This window comes from Acanthopagrus latus, chromosome 22, assembly GCF_904848185.1.
Source record: "Acanthopagrus latus isolate v.2019 chromosome 22, fAcaLat1.1, whole genome shotgun sequence".
NCBI classification, from domain to species: domain Eukaryota; kingdom Metazoa; phylum Chordata; class Actinopteri; order Spariformes; family Sparidae; genus Acanthopagrus; species Acanthopagrus latus.
Window position 1 is genome coordinate 12,867,826 of NC_051060.1, and position 20,000 is coordinate 12,887,825.

General features: G+C 42.9%; 2 protein-coding genes and 1 long non-coding RNA gene across 5 annotated transcripts; 2 read left to right on the forward strand and 1 right to left on the reverse strand.

Annotated features, from left to right (window-relative positions):
• On the reverse strand, positions 1-3,098 carry LOC119012973. 2 transcript variants are annotated; one of them, XR_005072653.1, is made up of 3 exons: positions 2,411-3,098; positions 1,179-1,245; positions 1-609 (listed from the first exon to the last, which is right to left on the reverse strand). It is a non-coding gene; the product is annotated as an uncharacterized LOC119012973 (long non-coding RNA). The 2 variants fall into 2 exon arrangements; XR_005072654.1 differs by having other exon boundaries at positions 1,179-1,283.
• Positions 1,995-6,264, forward strand: nek2 (NIMA-related kinase 2). Of its 2 annotated transcripts, XM_037087253.1 has the most exons (10): positions 1,995-2,365; positions 3,105-3,193; positions 3,328-3,545; positions 3,666-3,906; positions 3,999-4,081; positions 4,178-4,304; positions 4,446-4,683; positions 5,064-5,118; positions 5,223-5,299; positions 5,591-6,264. In XM_037087253.1, exons 3-10 carry the CDS (start codon positions 3,361-3,363, stop codon positions 5,794-5,796), a joined length of 1,212 nt encoding a protein of 403 aa, XP_036943148.1. In that variant the 5' UTR covers positions 1,995-2,365; positions 3,105-3,193; positions 3,328-3,360; the 3' UTR covers positions 5,797-6,264. The 2 variants fall into 2 exon arrangements, with proteins under 2 accessions (XP_036943148.1, XP_036943147.1); XM_037087252.1 differs by lacking the exon at positions 3,105-3,193.
• Positions 6,265-7,067: 803 nt separating this feature from the next.
• On the forward strand, positions 7,068-12,411 carry slc30a1a (solute carrier family 30 member 1a). The gene is made up of 2 exons (XM_037086694.1): positions 7,068-8,137; positions 9,621-12,411. Exons 1-2 carry the CDS (start codon positions 7,564-7,566, stop codon positions 10,526-10,528), a joined length of 1,482 nt encoding a protein of 493 aa, XP_036942589.1. The 5' UTR covers positions 7,068-7,563; the 3' UTR covers positions 10,529-12,411.
• The last annotated feature ends 7,589 nt before the right edge of the window (positions 12,412-20,000 follow it).

Genomic DNA, 20,000 nt, shown 5'->3' on the forward strand with positions numbered 1-20,000 from the left:
TTTAAAATTCAAATAATTGGTTTAATGCCATTGTTTTTCATGGGGCATCACTGAGGGTCTGAAGTACCAAAGAAAATAAAGCAGCCGGGTGAGAGTGTTTGTCTTCCTGAGCTGAAGGAGAAGCGCGCCCACAAAAGCGGTGAGATGAGCAACATGGGTGTGCTGCGATCACCCCGTCACAACACTGCAATCACCTCAGCAGAGGTGAGGAGGTCACCGTGGGACGAAGCTGTCTGTCCTCTCTGTCGCTCCCTCTCAACTCCTGGCCTTTAACAGGGGCAGCTGACGTCAGAGCGGCCGCAGGCATCCAACTGTCTCTGTTGTTTCTAGCTGTCAGTCCATCCCCCCCGACTGTTCCTGGCTGATGTCCAAACTCCTCCAGCTCTTTGTAGGAGTGACCTTTGCAGAGGCAGACTGACAGGCCGGCCCAGGCGCTCACTCTCCTGGTGGTGAGAGTGGTGTCAGTGTGTGGTATACTGGCAGCGGAGAAGGCTGAGAGGATAATTTGAACACAGCCGCCACTGTGGCTGCCCCAGCGAGAGGAACGCCACAGTGAGGCAATCCCTCAGACGGCGTTTATCCCAGGCAGGGATCCCACATCAACGTTTCCTTGTAACGAGACAAATCATTGTTTATCTGTCATGTTAAGGATTTGTTTGTTAGTTTGTTTGTTTTACTTCAGCAAGGCTTCAATTAGACATTCTTATTTGACTTCATGCTGATGGAAATGATTCTGTTCCACAGAACGTTTCTGGAGCTGCACAGCAAAACAGTGTGGCAGCATTCTCCTGAACAAGTGAAGAAGACAGGGACTTACAAAAACAAACAAAAAAAAACCACATCAAATGTCTCCATACGTTATCTGTCTCTCGAAACTACAAGATCTTTATGACTGATTTGATTTGAACAAAAAAGGAAGGTTATGTACACCCTTGTTAAATCTGAAGTGTTGCAGTGGGTGCAGGAGCTCGGCCAAATGTTGAGTGTGTAACGTCTTTGAACATGAAAAATGAAAAAAATGTGCATATATATATATATATATACTTACATACTCACTGCTGCTGTTTGTCTATAAATAGGTGTATAAGGACTCTGCCAAACAAAGTCTAATTTAATTTGAGAATATTTTACAGCATACACAAAACCTTCCTTGGATATTTTAAGCGAGCTATTCTTACCTGAGCTTGATTAAATTTCTAGACAGCTACTTCTGCTCTATCTTGGGAAAAACTCCCGGTGCTTCGGCTGGAAGAAAATGTTCTCGGTCACTCAGAGTTAGAGTGCTGTCGAGTAAAATTGAACACATCATGTAGTTTTTGAAGAGCTCTGAAGTCTAAAACATTTATACTGTCGGAACAGTTTTATTGTTTACCATCTCTATTTGCTGTTACTCCTCCTGGGATTCATATGAAAATGATGGCTGATCAGCAGATGTTAAATAGTACTGCAATTTCATCAATACACCCAACTATACACACAGCTTTAAATAAAACACGAGTTACAATCCTTGACTCGAACAACAGTAAACCATAAAACATATATCAATAGCCAATGTTTTTCCATCCATACTGTAAAAGAGGAGAAATAATAACAATGAATTAAATGTTTCATATTCATGTACACATATAATCTAATAAACAAATTATATTAATGAATTTACCATTTATGAATAAGGCAATGGGAGGCCAGACAGGACCAAACTTCATTGCTTTTATCAATATTTTTGATTACCTGTCACGGGGAAATGATCCCATTATCAGTCTTTTTCCATCAAACCATCTTCAAAATATATTTCCTCTGCGTTCCTAAACAATTGAATAATCCTAAACTGACCACAGTCAACCACTTCATTACGTGTTTTGGCGCTCCCATGTGGAGAGTTGAACACGCGTCATCTACCCGCTCTACTCTCGCGGTATTCGGGCTCTTAGCAACCTCACAAATTGCATTTTCGCACTCGCCAATCAGGAGTTAGCGTGCGGGGACAGCCTACCAATCACGATCGAGGATTTGGGCACCAATTTAAACCCGAGAGCAAACGCTTCCTGTTTTGTTTACTGCAATACACAAGTGGACTGCGAGGAAAGGACAAACATTTGGTCTGTTTAAGCAACTTTATCTGGGATAACAGAATCCTTAGCACACGAGTAACTGAGAGATTAAGTCGGAAGTCTATGTTGAACTCCGAGTGTATCCTAACATTAGCTTCACTAAGTTAGCCAGCAGCTAACGTTAAGTCAGGTCACTTAACGTTAGCTTCGGTTGAAATATGCCGTCCCGTGTGGAGGACTACGAGGTGCTGTACACTATAGGCTCGGGCTCCTACGGAAGATGTCAGAAAATAAGGCGGAAATCCGATGGGAAAGTGAGTAATGTATACACGTTTTGCCAGCTCAAAACCGCTGCCTACCTGTAAGTACCTTTACCTGCCCGAGAAGTCTCTCCTGCAACGTGTATTAAACGTTACACCGTTTTAGCTTCAGTTGGGTCAAAGGCTGAACCATCGAGCGTGAATGTCAGTGGTTTTGTGGTATGATTCAAAGATAGTTTTTAAAAAAATAAATTTATAAAATGCCAATCAGTGTCCAAAGCCCGAGATTTAGCCCTTAATGGCCCTATTACAAACAGTCGCGTTACAAACAAAAGAGATTCACATTTACGAAGCCGTGATCAAACTATCTTGACTAATTTTTTTTCTTCAAACCAACCAATCGATTATCAAAATAGTCAGCGATTGATTTATTAGTCGATAGCTTATCGATTTGATTGTTGCAGCATTAATTGTAATCTCAGTACCTTTGTTGATTGGACAGAGCAAGTTATTTGAATGTGTCACCTTGACCTGTGGGGAAATTAATCAATTAAATCTGCCTAATAAGTAAATACTGTAGCTGCTTAAGTGCAGCAGTGAAATATGTTTTAAAGTGGATTTTGGGCCAAAAATTGAATATTTTAATGTTTCCTTTAGTGTATATTCACCTGAAACTAAGAATCATTGTGTTTTGTGATCTGACAATCCTCCTTGAGTCTGCTATCTTTCTGCAATAGCCCAGAAACCAAACACTGACTCTAGATTGGGCCTTTCACGCTTTTTGTATTTCTAGAAACCAGTTATAGGAGGTGCAACAACTCTTTTTATCGCAGCTGACTGCTGAGTGATTTTGCTGACTCAAAAACCCCTGCGGCATGAAAGGTTAATGTTGCTGTTGTTATTTATCGCCACTTTTCAGCAAAGGCATTATGAACAGATGTTTCATAATGGATTGTGATTTTTATGCTCTATTATTCGATTCCGATTCTAATTATTAATCATTATTAATTTCATAGATCCTTGTGTGGAAGGAGCTGGACTATGGCACCATGGCTGAGGGTGAGAAGCAGATGCTGGTGTCAGAGGTGAACCTCCTGAGGGAGCTCAAGCACCCAAACATAGTACGGTACTACGACCGCATCATAGACCGGACTAACACCACTCTGTACATTGTCATGGAGCACTGCGAGGGTGGGGACCTGTCCAGCCTCATCAGCAGATGCATCAAGGAAAGGTGACGATGTGGTTATATGCGTTGAAATACAAAGACTGCTTGAGTCGTGTTTCCCTCGACTCCACATCTGTGCTTCCTGACTGTGTTTGCAGAATGACAGCATGTTTTTTGTCACGGCAGGCGTTATTTGGAGGAGCAGTTCATCCTGCGGGTCATGGCACAGCTCACATTGGCTCTGAACGAGTGCCACAGACGCAGTGATGGCAGTGCCACGGTTCTTCACCGAGATCTGAAACCAGCCAACATCTTCCTTGACATCAGGCAGAACGTGAAGCTCGGAGACTTTGGACTAGCGAGGATCCTGAACCATGACACCAGTTTTGCAAAGACATTTGTCGGGACACCTTACTACATGTCTCCAGTGAGTTCTTTAATCCGGCCGTGTCTTATTGGAGCCTAATCGTAGCCTTATTAGCCACATTTACTACTATCTGTCAATATCTTTTCTTTCAGGAACAAATGAATCGGATGTCATACAACGAGAAGTCAGATATTTGGTCCCTGGGATGTTTGCTATATGAACTCTGTGCATTATCGTAAGTTTTCTGACTCCTCTACTTGAGCTGATTTTCCCCAGCTGCTGCTTTGTCGTCTCTGACTCTGATATTTTTTCCTGGATTTCTCCTGCTCAGCCCTCCATTTACTGCCTACAACCAAAAAGAGCTGTCAGAGAAGATCAAAGAGGGAAAGTTCAGAAGAATCCCGTACAGATACTCTGAGGAACTGAACGCGCTGCTCAGCAAAATGCTCAACTTGAAGGCTAGAAAGAATTATTTAACAATCATGTGATTTTTATAAGACAGTCATTCATATTGTCAGAAACTTTTGTTGTGCTGCTGCTCCTCAGGTACTAGTCAGATTGTGTTATTTAATCCAGGAGTGGTTTCTTTTTGTTGACAGGACTATCTGAGGCCCTCTGTGGAGTCTATTCTCCAGAGCAGCCTACTGGCTGACGCTGTCGCTGAGGAGCAGAGGAAGGCACAAGTGCGACTCAGGAAAAAGTCGGCGGAAACTGACCGTCCACTTAACAAACCGGCTGAACCAACATCGGCCTCTGCTGCTGCAGAGCTCAGACTCAGAGAACAGGCGCTGCGAGACAGAGAGAAGGCGCTGAAGGAACGCGAGGAGAGGCTGGAGCGTAAGACTTTTTTTTTCTATTCGCTGTCCTGCTACACAGACCCACATCTGACCTGGGTTTAACTGCATTTTGTGTTTCTCTTTTCAAGTTTAACTAGTATTCCATTGATATCTTTGGTGACTGGGGGATCCATAAGTCAAGTTGTCTGAGACATTCTTTTAAACTATCATCTTACATCACGTACTACCTCTCTGTGGGTGAACTTGTTTAACTGGTTGAATTGGTTCATGTTACAACTGAATGTTTACCTACTTTCAGTTTTTTCCACTTCTACCTGGCTGAGTGACTTTAGCAAATATACATGCACTTCAAGTATTTATGATTTTAAAAGTACCAGTGTCACATTGAAAATAAGTGCTATGCTTTTTGTTCATTCGCAGAGAGAGAGCAGGAGCTTTGTGTTCGTGAGCGACTGTCAAATGAGAAGCTTGCGAGGTAAAACTTATTGCAACAGCCAAAAATGGACCGAACCCTTCTCATTCAATGATGTCACCTTATGTTAGGCTAACTAACTCTGTGTCTTTAATCTGTTGTTTCAGAGCAGAGAGTTTGCTGAAGAATTACGACAGTCTACAGCCGCAGAGGAACATGGCACTGTTCTATGGCAAAGACATAGGTATGGGCGTTGGACGAAGGCCTTTGGACGTACTGAACCGAGACAAGAACTGAGCAATGTTTTTTATGGCTTCATGCTTCAGTCTGGAATGTGTATGACTAAAATCATGGTTATTTATTAGTTTCTTTAAATCATGTAAATACTGTTTTTTTTTTATTTTTTATATACCAATAAAGATTTTATTTAAATATTTTTATTTTTAAAAAAAAAACAAAAAACATTCATATTACACACCTTGTCATCATTAATTAACTCTTCATTAATCAATGACTCCTTACTGCTTGGTTGTAGATGAGGAGAACATCTCCCCCGGCAAGCGGAAGGTCCACTTTGCTGGTGAGAGCAAAGAGAACCGGCGTCCCGATAGTCGGCAGAGTGCGACGTCTCAGGAGCTGATTTTGAGGAGGCTGCAGGTGGCCAAGCTGCGCGCTCAAACACTGAATGAAGTGGAGAAAACCTGCCAGTTCAAGAGCAGGCAGCTACTCGGCATCCGCTGATCATACAGGCGACTGATGCTGTCAGATTTGTGACTGAATGTAAAAAAAAAAAAAACTTGTGAAGGCTAGAAGTCAATAACTGGATGTAAATAGGATAATTGAGTGGGTGTGACAACAGTGCAGCTAAATTATTCAATCCAAAGTTTGTCATGTGCATGTTATTGCAATTTTTGTTTTCTGACTTCTGTGTCAGGATTTTATTTACTTTGATCTGTGGATGCTGTTGTGAATGTACTGTGTGTTCTTCTCAAATATAAGTTAGTTTTCTTGTACAGAAAAATACACAAAGGGAAGGCTTTTTAATGACTTGTGTCTGTAACCATACAACAAAGTGTGTAAACGTGTGGTTTAGACAGTAGGGCTAATATTGTTACGCACAGTGAAACTATGCAGACAGAATATTTCTATGTCAGGTATTACATTATACCACTCACAGTAGTAATAAATTATTAAGATAAAATAAGAACATTATTTGTACTTGAATGATTTTTTTTGTGTCAAAGATTCTCACTATTCATAGTAAAATGTATATATTACAAAGTATCAGTTTGGTGGGAATTGTAGTGAAACCCCCTGTATGTGAATCAAAACAATAACTCAAAAAGGTCTTTAATTAGCACGGTAATTGCACCTCAAGCACTCCAGAGAGCTTCAACACAGAGCTCCCACAAGGGGTCACCAGTTCCCCAGGAAAAGTCAGCTGCTGAACAGAGGGAGACCTCTGCGAGTGATTACAGGCCACTCAGCAATAATCCCTCACACCTGAAAGTCCTTTGATTGATAGCGAATGAAAGGGTATACTTGGGAGTGATGTGTTATATCAGAGTTTTGTTCAATAGTAGGCCATTCGTTTACAGTTGATTTGATTAGGCTAAATTAAAAGACGAATGATTAGAAGGACTTCAAACAATTAAGATAGTCCTAGACTATTTACAAACATATGCTCATGAACATATTTTCTCTCTGTTTTTCACAGACAATACTAAAGGCAAACATAACATATCATTAAACCTATTATTGGCACATTTACATTTGGGTAAAATGAGAAGTACTTTCCGTACTGAGAAACACTCATTATGAATAAATGGCCAGTGTTTCCCCATATATATATATATATATATATATATATATATATATATATATATATATATATATATATATATGTCTCGAATATCTGTTAAAAACAGATGAGTTTTAATACCACATAGAAACAGATCCGTGTCAGTGGAATGTCATCGCGAGATTACAGTTGTCGTTAGCGTGTGTAGCAACCGCTGTTGTCTAGCACGTTTGCTTCGCCTTCCTACGAGACTTGCAAAATATGACCAATCGCATGTCCCCCTGAGCCCTCTCCACCAATCGGAACCGTCCGAGGCGTGTCCTCGCCGTGCCTTGTTCCGTGTGGAAAGTTTACCGGCTCGGGTGCAAAGTTTCAGCCGTCTGCAAACCGGGGCTCGTCGGCAAACGTACGAGGACAATGCTGGAAGCGTACTGTAAACTATATTAACTAGAATCGTATCGTGGATTAGTTACCCTTGAGGTTGTCTTCCCATTTAGCCGAGGGATGCTGCCGCCGCTGGATAACCACGGTGAATGAAAACGCTGTTAGCATTAGTCGTATTGTCTCAGGGACCCACCTATTGTAACGTTAGTCGTTAGCTTGGAGTTGTGTTGAACCGGATAGCTAGCTAGCTGATGCTCCAGCGAGCTCGTGAGAAGAAACACTGAACGGTATTTCACTCGAAACTTGACTCGACGAAGGGGAAAATGGCTTGCGAGCCCAACCGTGTCCGGCTGCTATGTATGCTCTCATTGACTTTTGGCTTCTTCATTGTGGAAGTGGTGGTCAGCCGGATGACCGCATCTCTATCGATGCTGTCGGACTCCTTTCATATGCTGTCGGACGTAATTGCGTTGGTGGTGGCTCTGGTGGCGGTGCGGTTCGCCGAGAAAACCCACTCGACTAACAAAAACACCTTCGGGTGGATCCGGGCGGAGGTGATGGGGGCGCTCGTCAACGCCGTCTTCCTCACGGCGCTGTGCTTCACCATCATCCTGGAGGCGATCGAGCGCTTCACCGAGCCCCATGAGATCGAAAGCCCGCAGATGGTCGCCTGGGTCGGCGCGGCGGGGCTCCTCGTCAACCTGGTCGGACTGTGCTTGTTTCACGGCCACGCCGGCGGAGGCCACGGGCATTCCCACGGAGGACACTCTCATGGAAATAAGAGCAAGAGGGGCAAGGCGGGGAAGATCCAGAAGGCTGGGAACGGGTCATCGGGAGAGGAGACCAACAACTTGGTGGCGAATCACAACAGTCCTGGTGATGTGAGACCGAGAAAAGGTTAGTGTGGGGGGGAAACTGGGCATTTTCCGCTCGACTGTACGGTTCAATTATGTAATTTTCACGTTTAAAAGTATTTGTCAAAACTCCAATCAGGTCTTATTGTGTCCCACATTTCACCTGGCGGCATGTGCTTCACCATATCTCCATTATTAGCAGTTCAGATTGCATAAGAGTGCACATCTTCGGTATACCATGGGGAAACCCCGCCGGAGTGACTGATCCTTATTGTTTCTGTGACCGCAGCTTTTGGGCATCTGTGTTTGTTACTGGATATTTGTTTGTGGGTTATTCTATCTTTGGAAACGTGGCCTCCCTCAGTGACATAAACGAATTAAACCTCAGGTTTCATGCTTTGCAATATTCACCGCAATCTGCTGTCTTATCAGAGGGAGATATGCAGAAGCTTGTGTCAGTCTTATCCATGAGTCGCCCTGTTTTGACAAGTTTGGACTAGTAGTAGTGTCAAAATTCCTGATGGCCTTGTGCATTATTCTTCTGGATTCATACAGCAGTGATAACCCGACTGTATCTTATTGTCAGTTAAATACAGCTAAAGCATGTGAAGGAGCTGCTCATGCTTCTGTCTGCTTGCAGTGGTCAGATTAGATTTTAACCACCCACCGAAAGGGCTTCCTTCTCCTCCCTCACTAGGTACAGAAGAGCATGTCTCCCCCACACTGTTAGGCCTCACCAGTTTCAGTAAATGGAGGCTATACCCCTCCTCCTCTGTTCACTGCTACTGGGTCATACATCAGTGTAACACTGTAGCCGGCAGCCCCGGCCAAACCATTAGCTGTTGATGAATGACCCAGCGGCGTCCTGGGGTGAAAGTGAGCAGCCACTGCTCAGATGCCGTTTCCCCCAGACTTGTGTATGCTTCCTGCAACGACTAACTGAATTTGCTTGATAGAAATTACTACAGAATGTTTTGCAAAGTTTAGGATTAGGGGTTTCTTTCATTTAACCCAGCATGACTGTCTGGTATGTCTCTCCTGTTTGCAGGAGCAGGTAAAGAACAGACTCAAGTAACAAGAGCTATAACTTTGCTGAAAAGCACTACTCGGTCTACTTAATGGTATGAACGACTGAGGAAATTGCCGTTGACACCCTTCTCTTGACTGAAAAGAGCCACTCCAGCATGTGTCACCTGATGAGTACGGGTCTTTTTGTTTCAAGTTTCAAGCTGCGGCTTCGACCCCAAATTATGTAACTGAACAATTTATTAACTGGCTGCTACTGATGGCATCCTCTTGGAATCTCCTCCTGCAGGCCAATTAGTTTCACCTTTTCTTTCAGTGTATCCTTGTTTTTCCCCCTGTAATTTCTCAAGGCAACATTTTTAATGTAGTTGTAATTCCTGTCATGTCTGTGTATCTTCTTTGAATGCTGCATTGGCATTTCAGTGTCAAAGTTCAGCTGATCATTACATTTTAACTCTGTGTTCCCCTAAAGTAAACTAGCTTCTCTGTTTTATTGTCAGAAATCAGCTGTAAAGAGAGCACAGAGGTGCAGATGAATGGCAACACCCACTATGAGGAGATGGACCATGAACACGACTCGTCAGCCCAGCTGAACATGCGCGGGGTCTTCCTCCATGTGTTGGGCGATGCCCTGGGCTCCGTCATTGTGGTGGTCACTGCTTTGATATTTAACTTTGTGTGGCAGCCCTGCATAGACGGCGAGGCGTGTGTAAACCCGTGCATCAACAGCCACACCACAGACCACCAGCACGTCAACCACACGCTTGTCAACCTGCTGGAAGGTCCGACTATGTCGACCATGAAAATTGCCGGTCCCTGCTGGGTCCTCTACCTGGATCCCACACTCTGCATCATAATGGTGGGCATCCTGCTGTATACTACCTACCCGCTGCTCAAAGAGTCAGCCCTCATCCTGCTCCAGACCGTGCCCAAGCAGATCAACATGCACCGGCTCAATGAGCAACTGCTGAGTCTGGACGGCGTCCTTGCCATCCACGAGCTCCACATCTGGCAGCTGGCCGGCAGCCGCATCATCGCCACAGCGCACATCAAATGCCACGACCCCACATCTTACATGGACGTGGCCAAGCGCATCAAGGACTTCTTCCACGACGAGGGCATCCACGCCACCACCATCCAGCCCGAGTTTGTCACGTTCAACTCGGAGTCTCGAGACTCCCTCTGTGAGCTCTCCTGTCGGACTCAGTGCGCTCCCAAGCTGTGCTGCGGCTCTGCGGACAAACAGAACACAGACTCTGATAAGAAGGCCGGCAGTGACTGCAAGGCTGCAGCTGCCTCAGCCCTGGAGGTGATCAGAGAGAGCTCAGAGGAGCCCGCAGCCATTCAGGTGTGCCCTCAGTCAGAGGCCGAGGTTACCATCACCAGAGAGGTGGAGTCGTCTCTGTGAGATGGACTGGAAAGAGAGAAACGGAGGAGATGCTGGAAAACCACCACACCAGGCTAAAATCATTGTCATGGACGCTGTTATGTTTTTGACCCGTTGCACTGTCCTGACCGAGACAGTGAAATGGTTCCCCATAGTCTTTTATTCTCTGTCATTTCCCGCTGGTTGAGGCTTAAAAACCCTCCCAAAAAATGCATTTGAGCCGTTTTTTTTCGTCTCTCTCTCTCTCTCTCTCTCTCTCTCTCTCTCTCTCTCTCTCTCTCTCTCTCTCTCTCTCTCTCTCTCTCTCTCTCTCTCTCTCTCTCTCTCTCTCTCTCTCTCTCTCTCTCTCTCTCTCTCTCGATACACCCTCTCTCCCCTCTCCTTCCTCCCAGCCTCTCCTCTCCCTCTCAGCCCCTCTCTTGTTGTCTGTTGCCCTGGCAGTATGGCAGCGATGCATGTTGGGGTTCACTGACCTTATCTCCTCCAGGACTGGAGTGAGGCCTGCATGAGTGTCCCTCATTAGCACCGTGTCGTGATGCGTCATCTCGTCCCATGGTGTTTCTGTGCCAAAGCTTCTTACTGCAGGACTGAAGGGTTCTGGGAGACCTCCTCTCCTCCACAACACACAACACATGCAAGTCGGAGCACACATCACTTGGTTATTTTGTTTAGCTTATGGACCTCTTGGCAAGAAGTCTACCTTTTCATTTTTCTTACCCTCTGGCCCCAAAAGGAATAATATTGTATTGCATACTAATTTAAGTATTTAAGTTATTAGAAATGATCTATTTCTCTCTGTAGATGCTGTTTGTAATTAGTTTGGGTGATTTAAACCTTTTAAAAAATTTTCTGTCTTGTCTGTTTTTTGACGGACCATCTATGCTGTAGTGTTTTTATTTCAAATGTGACGTTTTCTAATGTGTCTGTTCTTCAAGACTTTCTTCTGGCCTTGACTCAGTTTTAATTGCAGTCATTAGTTGGATACAGAAGCCGTATCAACACCTCTCTCACCTTGCCTTTAAACATAAGAAACTGCTGTGGTAGAGCACTAAGTGTAGTAGACACGGTGTGACCGAACTTCTTGCAACGGCACAGTCACCTGATTTAACGTTCATTTACAAATTTGATGCCTTGCAAGCCAGAGGATCGGGTCTGTTGCGAAGAAATGAGCACTGTATGCCATTCTGACAAAATAAAAAATGAAACATTCTCTGTACGAATCTGTACTGAAAAGCCTTCTGACGACGGCTGTTGATTTGAGTAAAAAATCCTCATGAATGTGATCGGCACCTCGTCACAATCCTTGCTGAGGTAGGTTTTATATTTCCGGGACGCTCTACTTTGTTCACATGACCAAACCGAGACTTGGTGTCCGATATTTAGGAGCTCCACTAAGAGCGCCAGTTTGCTGCTTACCAGAACCTGCTGGTATCCCCCGACATTACTCAACTGTAATAACTGTGTAGGGAATGACTGATCTTACAGCTTTTCTGTCCTCTGCATTGGACAGCTGAGCACGCTGTTTCTGCTGAATTGAAGTCCATACGGTGGCCTTGGACATTTTCTGAATTTTCACTCATCACCACAGATATCATTTAAAGGTGGTCCATCGATGCGTTTCATATTTTCACTCCGGAATAAATGTGTATGCAATATAGAACTATGTGCTGGGAAATGTACTTTGACGCGTTCCTTCATTTGTAATGTTTGGTCACTTTTATTCTGTGTCTTTTAAGATTGAGCTCCATGTTCAAATTGAAAACAAGGTGTTTTTTTAATTTTAGATATGATGACATGTCAACTGATGTGTTTTTGATATACTATATATCTACAGTAACTGTCCAATGTGTCATAAATGTGAAATAAATAAAATGTGGCTGTTTGGTACAGTTGATAAAGCCAAATTTGTCCTTTGCCTTATTCTTACTTTATTATTATTTATTCTTAATTTTCTCACAGTGTCAATGCACCTGTACCAGCTGCACTTTCTTGCTCAGTCCTCTCTGTGCCTTAGTCAGGAGTAAATGAATTCAGATGCTGCTGTGCTCAACACACAGTACAGAAGCCTGTAAAGGTATTGAAGTAAGAAATTCCAGCACCGTGACAACGCTATTACTGACTGAGCCAACGGAGAACATGCTGGCACGGTGCCCCTGGACAACAGCCTTACGCTCCTCCCTGTAACATCAATAACGAAACCGACAGAGAACCAGAACGACCACAAAGTGGTGCAGAACTGTCACAGAAGGAAAACAGACACAAAAATATGGAAAATTACAAAAAAAAACTTCCCAAAAAAGAAAAAGCAACACACTTTTAAGCACACTTCATACTTTACCTGTGGTTACATCACTCACCCATGGCTTTTGGTTATTTGAGATGCAAACAGCAGCTGTTTACTGATGTAGGTTCATGTTTGAAGGCTTATCCATTCAGCACAGTGAATAAACCCAGTAACCAGACCCAGGGCCTTAAAACACCTGCCTCCATATGAGCGATGGAACCAATCCTAAAAAATGACTAGGAGCCAGTGGTAACAAACAGAAACTGGTGTAACTTGTGATCTTTAGTTTTGGTTGAATGACTTAACTCCAGTTTCTCACTGTACCAACACAAACGTTGACCTGTTGTTTTTCTTTGGCCTATTAAATCCACTGTAGCCACAGAAGTGTGAAGGAGATTACTGAGGAGATTTAGGTTGAAACAAACAGGTCGGTTTAACTTTATTAGCCGACATTCCAGTTTCCTGTTAAGTCCAGCTGAAGTTAGGACGCACTGAAGATGCTGCTGTGCTCAACACACAGTACAGAAGCCTGTAAAGGTATTGAAGTAAGAAATTCCAGCACCGTGACAACGCTATTACTGACTGAGCCAACGGAGAACATGCTGGCACGGTGCCCCTGGACAACAGCCTTACGCTCCTCGCTGAAACATCAATAACGAAACCGACAGAGAACCAGAACGACCACAAAGTGGTGCAGAACTGTCACAGAAGGAAAACAGACACAAAAATATGGAAAATTACAAAAAAAAAACTTCCCAAAAAAGAAAAAGCAACACACTTTTAAGCACACTTCATACTTTACCTGTGGTTACATCACTCACCCATGGCTTTTGGTTATTTGAGATGCAAACAGCAGCTGTTTACTGATGTAGGTTCATGTTTGAACGCTTATCCATTCAGCACAGTGAATAAACCCAGTAACCAGACCCAGGGCCTTAAAACACCTGCCTCCATATGAGCGATGGAACCAATCCTAAAAAATGACTAGGAGCCAGTGGTAACAAACAGAAACTGGTGTAACTTGTGATCTTTAGTTTTGGTTGAATGACTTAACTCCAGTTTCTCACTGTACCAACACAAACGTTGACCTGTTGTTTTTCTTTGGCCTATTAAATCCACTGTAGCCACAGAAGTGTGAAGGAGATTACTGAGGAGATTTAGGTTGAAACAAACAGGTCGGTTTAACTTTATTAGCCGACATTCCAGTTTCCTGTTAAGTCCAGCTGAAGTTAGGACGCACTGAAGATGCTGCTGTGCTCAACACACAGTACAGAAGCCTGTAAAGGTATTGAAGTAAGAAATTCCAGCACCGTGACAACGCTATTACTGACTGAGCCAACGGAGAACATGCTGGCACGGTGCCCCTGGACAACAGCCTTACGCTCCTCGCTGAAACATCAATAACGAAACCGACAGAGAACCAGAACGACCACAAAGTGGTGCAGAACTGTCACAGAAGGAAAACAGACACAAAAATATGGAAAATTACAAAAAAAAAACTTCCCAAAAAAGAAAAAGCAACACACTTTTAAGCACACTTCATACTTTACCTGTGGTTACATCACTCACCCATGGCTTTTGGTTATTTGAGATGCAAACAGCAGCTGTTTACTGATGTAGGTTCATGTTTGAACGCTTATCCATTCAGCACAGTGAATAAACCCAGTAACCAGACCCAGGGCCTTAAAACACCTGCCTCCATATGAGCGATGGAACCAATCCTAAAAAATGACTAGGAGCCAGTGGTAACAAACAGAAACTGGTGTAACTTGTGATCTTTAGTTTTGGTTGAATGACTTAACTCCAGTTTCTCACTGTACCAACACAAACGTTGACCTGTTGTTTTTCTTTGGCCTATTAAATCCACTGTAGCCACAGAAGTGTGAAGGAGATTACTGAGGAGATTTAGGTTGAAACAAACAGGTCGGTTTAACTTTATTAGCCGACATTCCAGTTTCCTGTTAAGTCCAGCTGAAGTTAGGACGCACTGAAGACTGTAGGTTATCCGCTCTGTGAATCACAGGTTGTGAGTTTTCTTCAAGGACAATATCAGCATCCAGAGGGAAGACGTTTAAAATGCTAATTCAACTGTATATGCATAAAACAGCATGTGGCTCTAAGCGCTCGTCGGGTAAAATGTCCCATTTCATAGTGTTTTATATGTTATAGGTTTGTTATCGATGCATGCAGAAGTGAGTGAATGTGTGAGCAGCCGTTTGGCCGTAGCTGTGTTTTACTTCCACCAAAACCTTTTAAAGACATTTATGAAAACAAATGTACATTTTGTACATTTCCCAGAGCAAAGTTACTCGACGTGTTTGGAATGAGAGTCAAATATCATCTTTTCTCACACATAGCAGCTTCAACCTGTTTTTAACTTGTTTTAAAATTCCTCAAGAAATATATCCATCAATTTTAAATGCAGCTGCCAGACTAAATGTTGGCAGAATATACATTTCTGCAAACCATGTTGAACCTTCACGTTTATAACAAGTGTTATAAATAAACAACAGGATCGAGGTTAAGAAATGAATCAAGTTGATGTACTCGATAAAATAAGGTGGTACTAGTCAAATTGTCAGTGAAATCTCCTGAACAAACAAACATGGCGTCGATCTGGTCTGACCGGATATTTGTGGCTCATGTCTTCTGGCCCAGCTACAAAACCTCAGACTACCTGAGCAGTAATGATGGTTAGAGGTAAGTCTGACACACAAAGTGAGTGAGTCGTGGAGCTGTCATGCTTCAATTACATAAGTCCATAATTGCAGCATTTCACAACAGTTCTCTGCGGTGTAAAGATGCGGATACTGCCTTTATCCCGTGGCTGAGTTTCAGCGGTGACTGCTGACTGTGGGGCTGACGGGGCAGCTGCCGGCCCAACGGGACTTACGTAAGAGGCCCTGGGGCATTCCAAAGGCAACAAGAACGGGGCTCTACCCAGCATTCCTCAGTGCTGCCGGGCTGCTCTCTCCTCCCACTCTGTCCCTTTTCATGTGAACAGAAAGAGGTTCATGCACACAGCAGCTCCTTTTGTGTGCTCTTTGTTTAAGTCAGGTGGTTTTTTTTGCACCTTTCCTGCAGCCTCATTGTGTGCAAACAGTCCAGAGGGTCTGCATGGATCCACTGCTGACACCTGTGTGTGTGATGTAGCCACAGTGTGTGCCTCTCATGTATTACCAGTCCTGTCTCCAAAAAGGTGATGAGTCAATCATAAAATCTGGTAAATGCTGGTTCGAAACATTGTAGTTTAACACGAAGAATGTGTTTCCTTCACCATGGAGGTTATTTTAAAAAAAAAGATTACAGAAGGGAATCACAACAAACCTGGATGGAGGATGAGTCTCGCTGATTTTATTGCAATTGTGCATGTGGTTTGTCCCAGCGGTGTTGCCTTACCTAGCTGTCCAAGATGGCGGATGCACTCGCACATGTGTCACTCAGATTGGGTAGTGACATGTATTACTCCTACGAAGTTCAAGTAAGGAAGGATCGTGGTGTTAGTTTAGTACGCATAAAGGATGTTTACGTTGTGATCTTTGGAAACAAATCACACCAGAATCCTTAGAGAAAAGTTAGACATTTTGGGGAAACTTGCTTTTCTGGTGGCGAGTTTGAGAAGACGAGCACATAAACCATGAACCAGGGCCCGCAGGACGAGCGGCCATATTTATTATTTGTAAATAGCAATTCACTGCCACACTGTTTATAATTACATGTTAGTGTTGTACAATATTATGTTCATATGTATTTACGAGTCTATTCTGTTTCTTACTTTTTAATTTTATTGTTCTTTTTTTTTAAACTATTGTTATTGTTTTTTAGAATGCTACTGTCCTTTGGCTGCTGTGGCAAACACATTCATGCATCACTGAACTCCATGGCTGTGTCCAGATATAATTAAACGTCCTTACTTACTGTAAAACAGTGAACTGGTGTTTTTAACACATTGGTTTTTGAACAGATTAAACAAACACGATATAACATGTTAATTTGTGAGCTTTAGAGATGCTGGAAGGAAGGTTTCGTTTCATTTGGACAGAGCCAGGCACGCTGCCAAGACAAGTTACTCATGAATGTTTATTTACTGGAAAAACATTTTAATCTTGTCATCTAAATCACCGCTGTAAAGGGAAGAGCAAAATGTTAAACTTTTCCTTTAAAGACTATCCTAGTATGTAGATGAATTTATATGAAACCATCAAAATCAACAGTAATAAAAAAAAGTGTCATGTCAGATTTGTTCTTACAGTTAAACAGGCACGAATGCCCCCTAACAATAAAACAAACTGACAATGTGGGGTATTTTAAGTCGAGTACCCAGTCCTACAGTCTGTGTGCGTGTGTGTGTGTGTGGTCGCACCAGGCCATCTGTCTCCCTGGCTTTGTCCCTGGGATTTTCAGCCACAGCCAGCAGCAGGACATGGGGTTGAGCTCAGAGGGGGGAGAGAGAGAGAGAGAGAGAGGGGTGAACACTGGACTGGAAGGGTGAGGGGTCACTCAGCTCCTGCATGGTGTCACCTTTGCTAACGCAGCATTTGAATGGGCGGTGACGTGCGGGAGCTCCAACTCTGCCGTCACTCAGCAGAGGGGAGCTCAGCAGATTATTCCCCTAAAAGCGGCATCGTGATGACACGAGATACTTAAAGCTAATTCAGTTTTCTCAGAAACAGTTGCCAGGTGATCACTGGAAAAACTAGAAAGGTTGTGATATAACATTACATGAGTAGAGGGATTTAGAAAAAAAACTTTGGACAGAGCCAGGCTAGTTATTTCCCTCTGTGTACAGTATTTGTGCTAAACTAAGCTAACTAGCTGTAGCTTCATATTTTACCGCACAAATATGAGAGTGTCAGTCCTCTCTGGAAAAGAAAGCAAATGTATTTATTTACCAAAATGTCAAACTATGACTTCAAATATACAATATAACTTCAACCGCCAAAAGTCTTTCAAACAAGAAAGGCTGAGGGAGAGCAGGAGGAGGAGCTAACGCTAGCATCCGGCTAATGAGCAGTGGAGTAATCTGAAATGAGGGATAATGTAATTACACAACTCAGGAAAGTACACAACAAAGTGCTGAAGGTTCTTAGAAATGCTAACGCCAAATTTATATGTATTATATTGTTAAAGATAGTATCTTTACTGGAAAGAGCAAAAAAATAAAATATTGCAGAGTTTTCTTCTAACATCTGAAGCTAAATAAACCATTAAAACACCCATTGGATTTTAATAAAAAAAATAAAAAAAATAAAAAACTAAATTCACAATAGAGTGCTGTAGTTATGACAAACTTTTGTAGGCTAACTCAGAGGTTAGCATCGCCTGGTTCCCTTGACAAAAAAAAAGTATGGGATGCTTTTTCATTGGATTATTATAATCATTATTTTGGATCATTGCATATAAATACTGCGGCAAACCCAAGTTTCTGACACCAGACTCGGATTATCAGCAAGATAATCTTCACAAATAAACACCACTTTAATCAGTTTTAGCTAAGGTTAGGCTATAAACAAACTCAAAAGATTGTAGTATTATGTCTTGTTATCCCCTTAAGCTTCCTACTCAGCTATATACACCTACACACATGAAGTGATCAATCTACCTCTGAGCTTTGTTAAGAGAGAAAGAGTCCACTGTGCCAAACTGTACAGTCCCATTTACAGACAAGTGACTGCGGTTTCACTGCTGCTGGGGTCAATTCACTCAGTTTCTGCCAAAACATTTCTTCTCCAAAATGCCAGAGAAGTTAAAAACTTTCAAAGTAAACTGACCCGAACTTTTAAATGTGTGACATCTCATATATTCATTACTTTGTCAGTCAGATTGTCAGATGGGACAGTGAGCCTGATCGTCTGACAGGGTTTCTTTTAATTCAACAAATAAAGAAATACTGAAGTGAAACACTAACAGGTTTGTGGGCTGTAAAGATAAACTGATGACTCTGGAGGACTTCAGTGAGGATGATGCGTACTGCTTGTTTCACTTCCTTTGTTCTGCACTTTCTAAAAGCCGCCTTTGTTTACGCCATGAAATGTAGGGCTTCTTATTACTCCACAGCAACTGAAAACGTACCACACTTTTTCTTCCTTTTTTTGTCTGTTCGATTGTATTCTTAACAATGTTATCCCAATTAGAATATCCCAACAACCATTTAATGGTTGTACATTTTGCAGAGGCATTCATGATACCCAAAGACCGCCTGCCTGACTGACTTTTGCTTTAGTGCTAGACATTTGTGTTGAGTGAAATGTCTCAACAACTACTATGAAACCCTCCGCCCCAACCCCCTACAACACACAGGAAATCCAAGGTATGAGTACATGAGCCTGTTATTTAAAAGAGGGAAATCCAAACTTGTGGCTCAGAGAGGGATCTTCCTGGACTTCACTGCGGGGCTGTCCTCTCCCACACTCCTCTCAGAAACCTTTAATCTGACCACATGTTCGTACCCACAAAAGACCTGACAGCCTCAGAGAGATTAGGAGGGCTGGAATGTTAACCAGCTCTCTGGTGGTGGTGATGATGACGATGATGATGATGAGCAGCGGGGGGAAGAAGTCCTCAAACATTTGTACTTTGCTCATTCAGAGTCCACTGCACTTTTAAAACCTATCAGCAGTTATTAGCATCAATAGGTGCTCATTCTGACTTTTCTCCGGACGAAAAGTCTCGGATCTCGAATGTTTGGGTCGTTAGTGTTCTCAGATCCGGATTATATGCTCCTCTACGGATGGAGAACATTATCTAAAAGCCTTTGTCATTTTTGCAGCTCAAAATCAGTCAGCAGAGACCTTGATCAATATGTTTTGTCCTTAAAATCAATAACAAATCGAGGGAACTATGCTAACTCACTTTCTTGTCGCAGGATAGATGAGAAGATCAATACCGCTCTGTCACTGTGGTCAATAGGAAGCTAACGCTAGCAGCAGGGTTGCTAACCTTTGCATAGAGACTGGAAACGGGGAAAAGAACAGCTAGCCTGGCTCTATCCCAAGATTTCAAAAACAAAGTACCTATCAGCACCTGTAATGCTCTTTAATAAACACATTTTATCTTTTCTTAGAAGTAAAAATAGCTAGGTTGTTTCCAGTCTTGCAAGTCTTTATGGTAAGATAAGCTAACTGGCTGCTAGCTGTAGCTTCATGTTTATTGTTCAGACATGAGAGTGGTGTCGATCTTCCCATCAAATCCTCAAAAAGCATGTAACTA

What these genes read in the sequence shown, in the direction of transcription:
- nek2 (XM_037087252.1), top strand. Translation starts at nt 2,270, where the DNA reads ATGCCGTCCCGTGTGGAGGACTACGAGGTGCTGTACACTATAGGCTCG. An exon ending in ACGCGAGGAGAGGCTGGAGC is followed by an intron (nt 4,684 to 5,063) that starts GTAAGACTTTTT and finishes GTTCATTCGCAG; the next exon opens with AGAGAGAGCAGGAGCTTTGT. An exon ending in GTTCTATGGCAAAGACATAG is followed by an intron (nt 5,300 to 5,590) that starts GTATGGGCGTTG and finishes GCTTGGTTGTAG; the next exon opens with ATGAGGAGAACATCTCCCCC.
- slc30a1a (XM_037086694.1), top strand. Translation starts at nt 7,564, where the DNA reads ATGGCTTGCGAGCCCAACCGTGTCCGGCTGCTATGTATGCTCTCATTG. An exon ending in TGATGTGAGACCGAGAAAAG is followed by an intron (nt 8,138 to 9,620) that starts GTTAGTGTGGGG and finishes TTTTATTGTCAG; the next exon opens with AAATCAGCTGTAAAGAGAGC.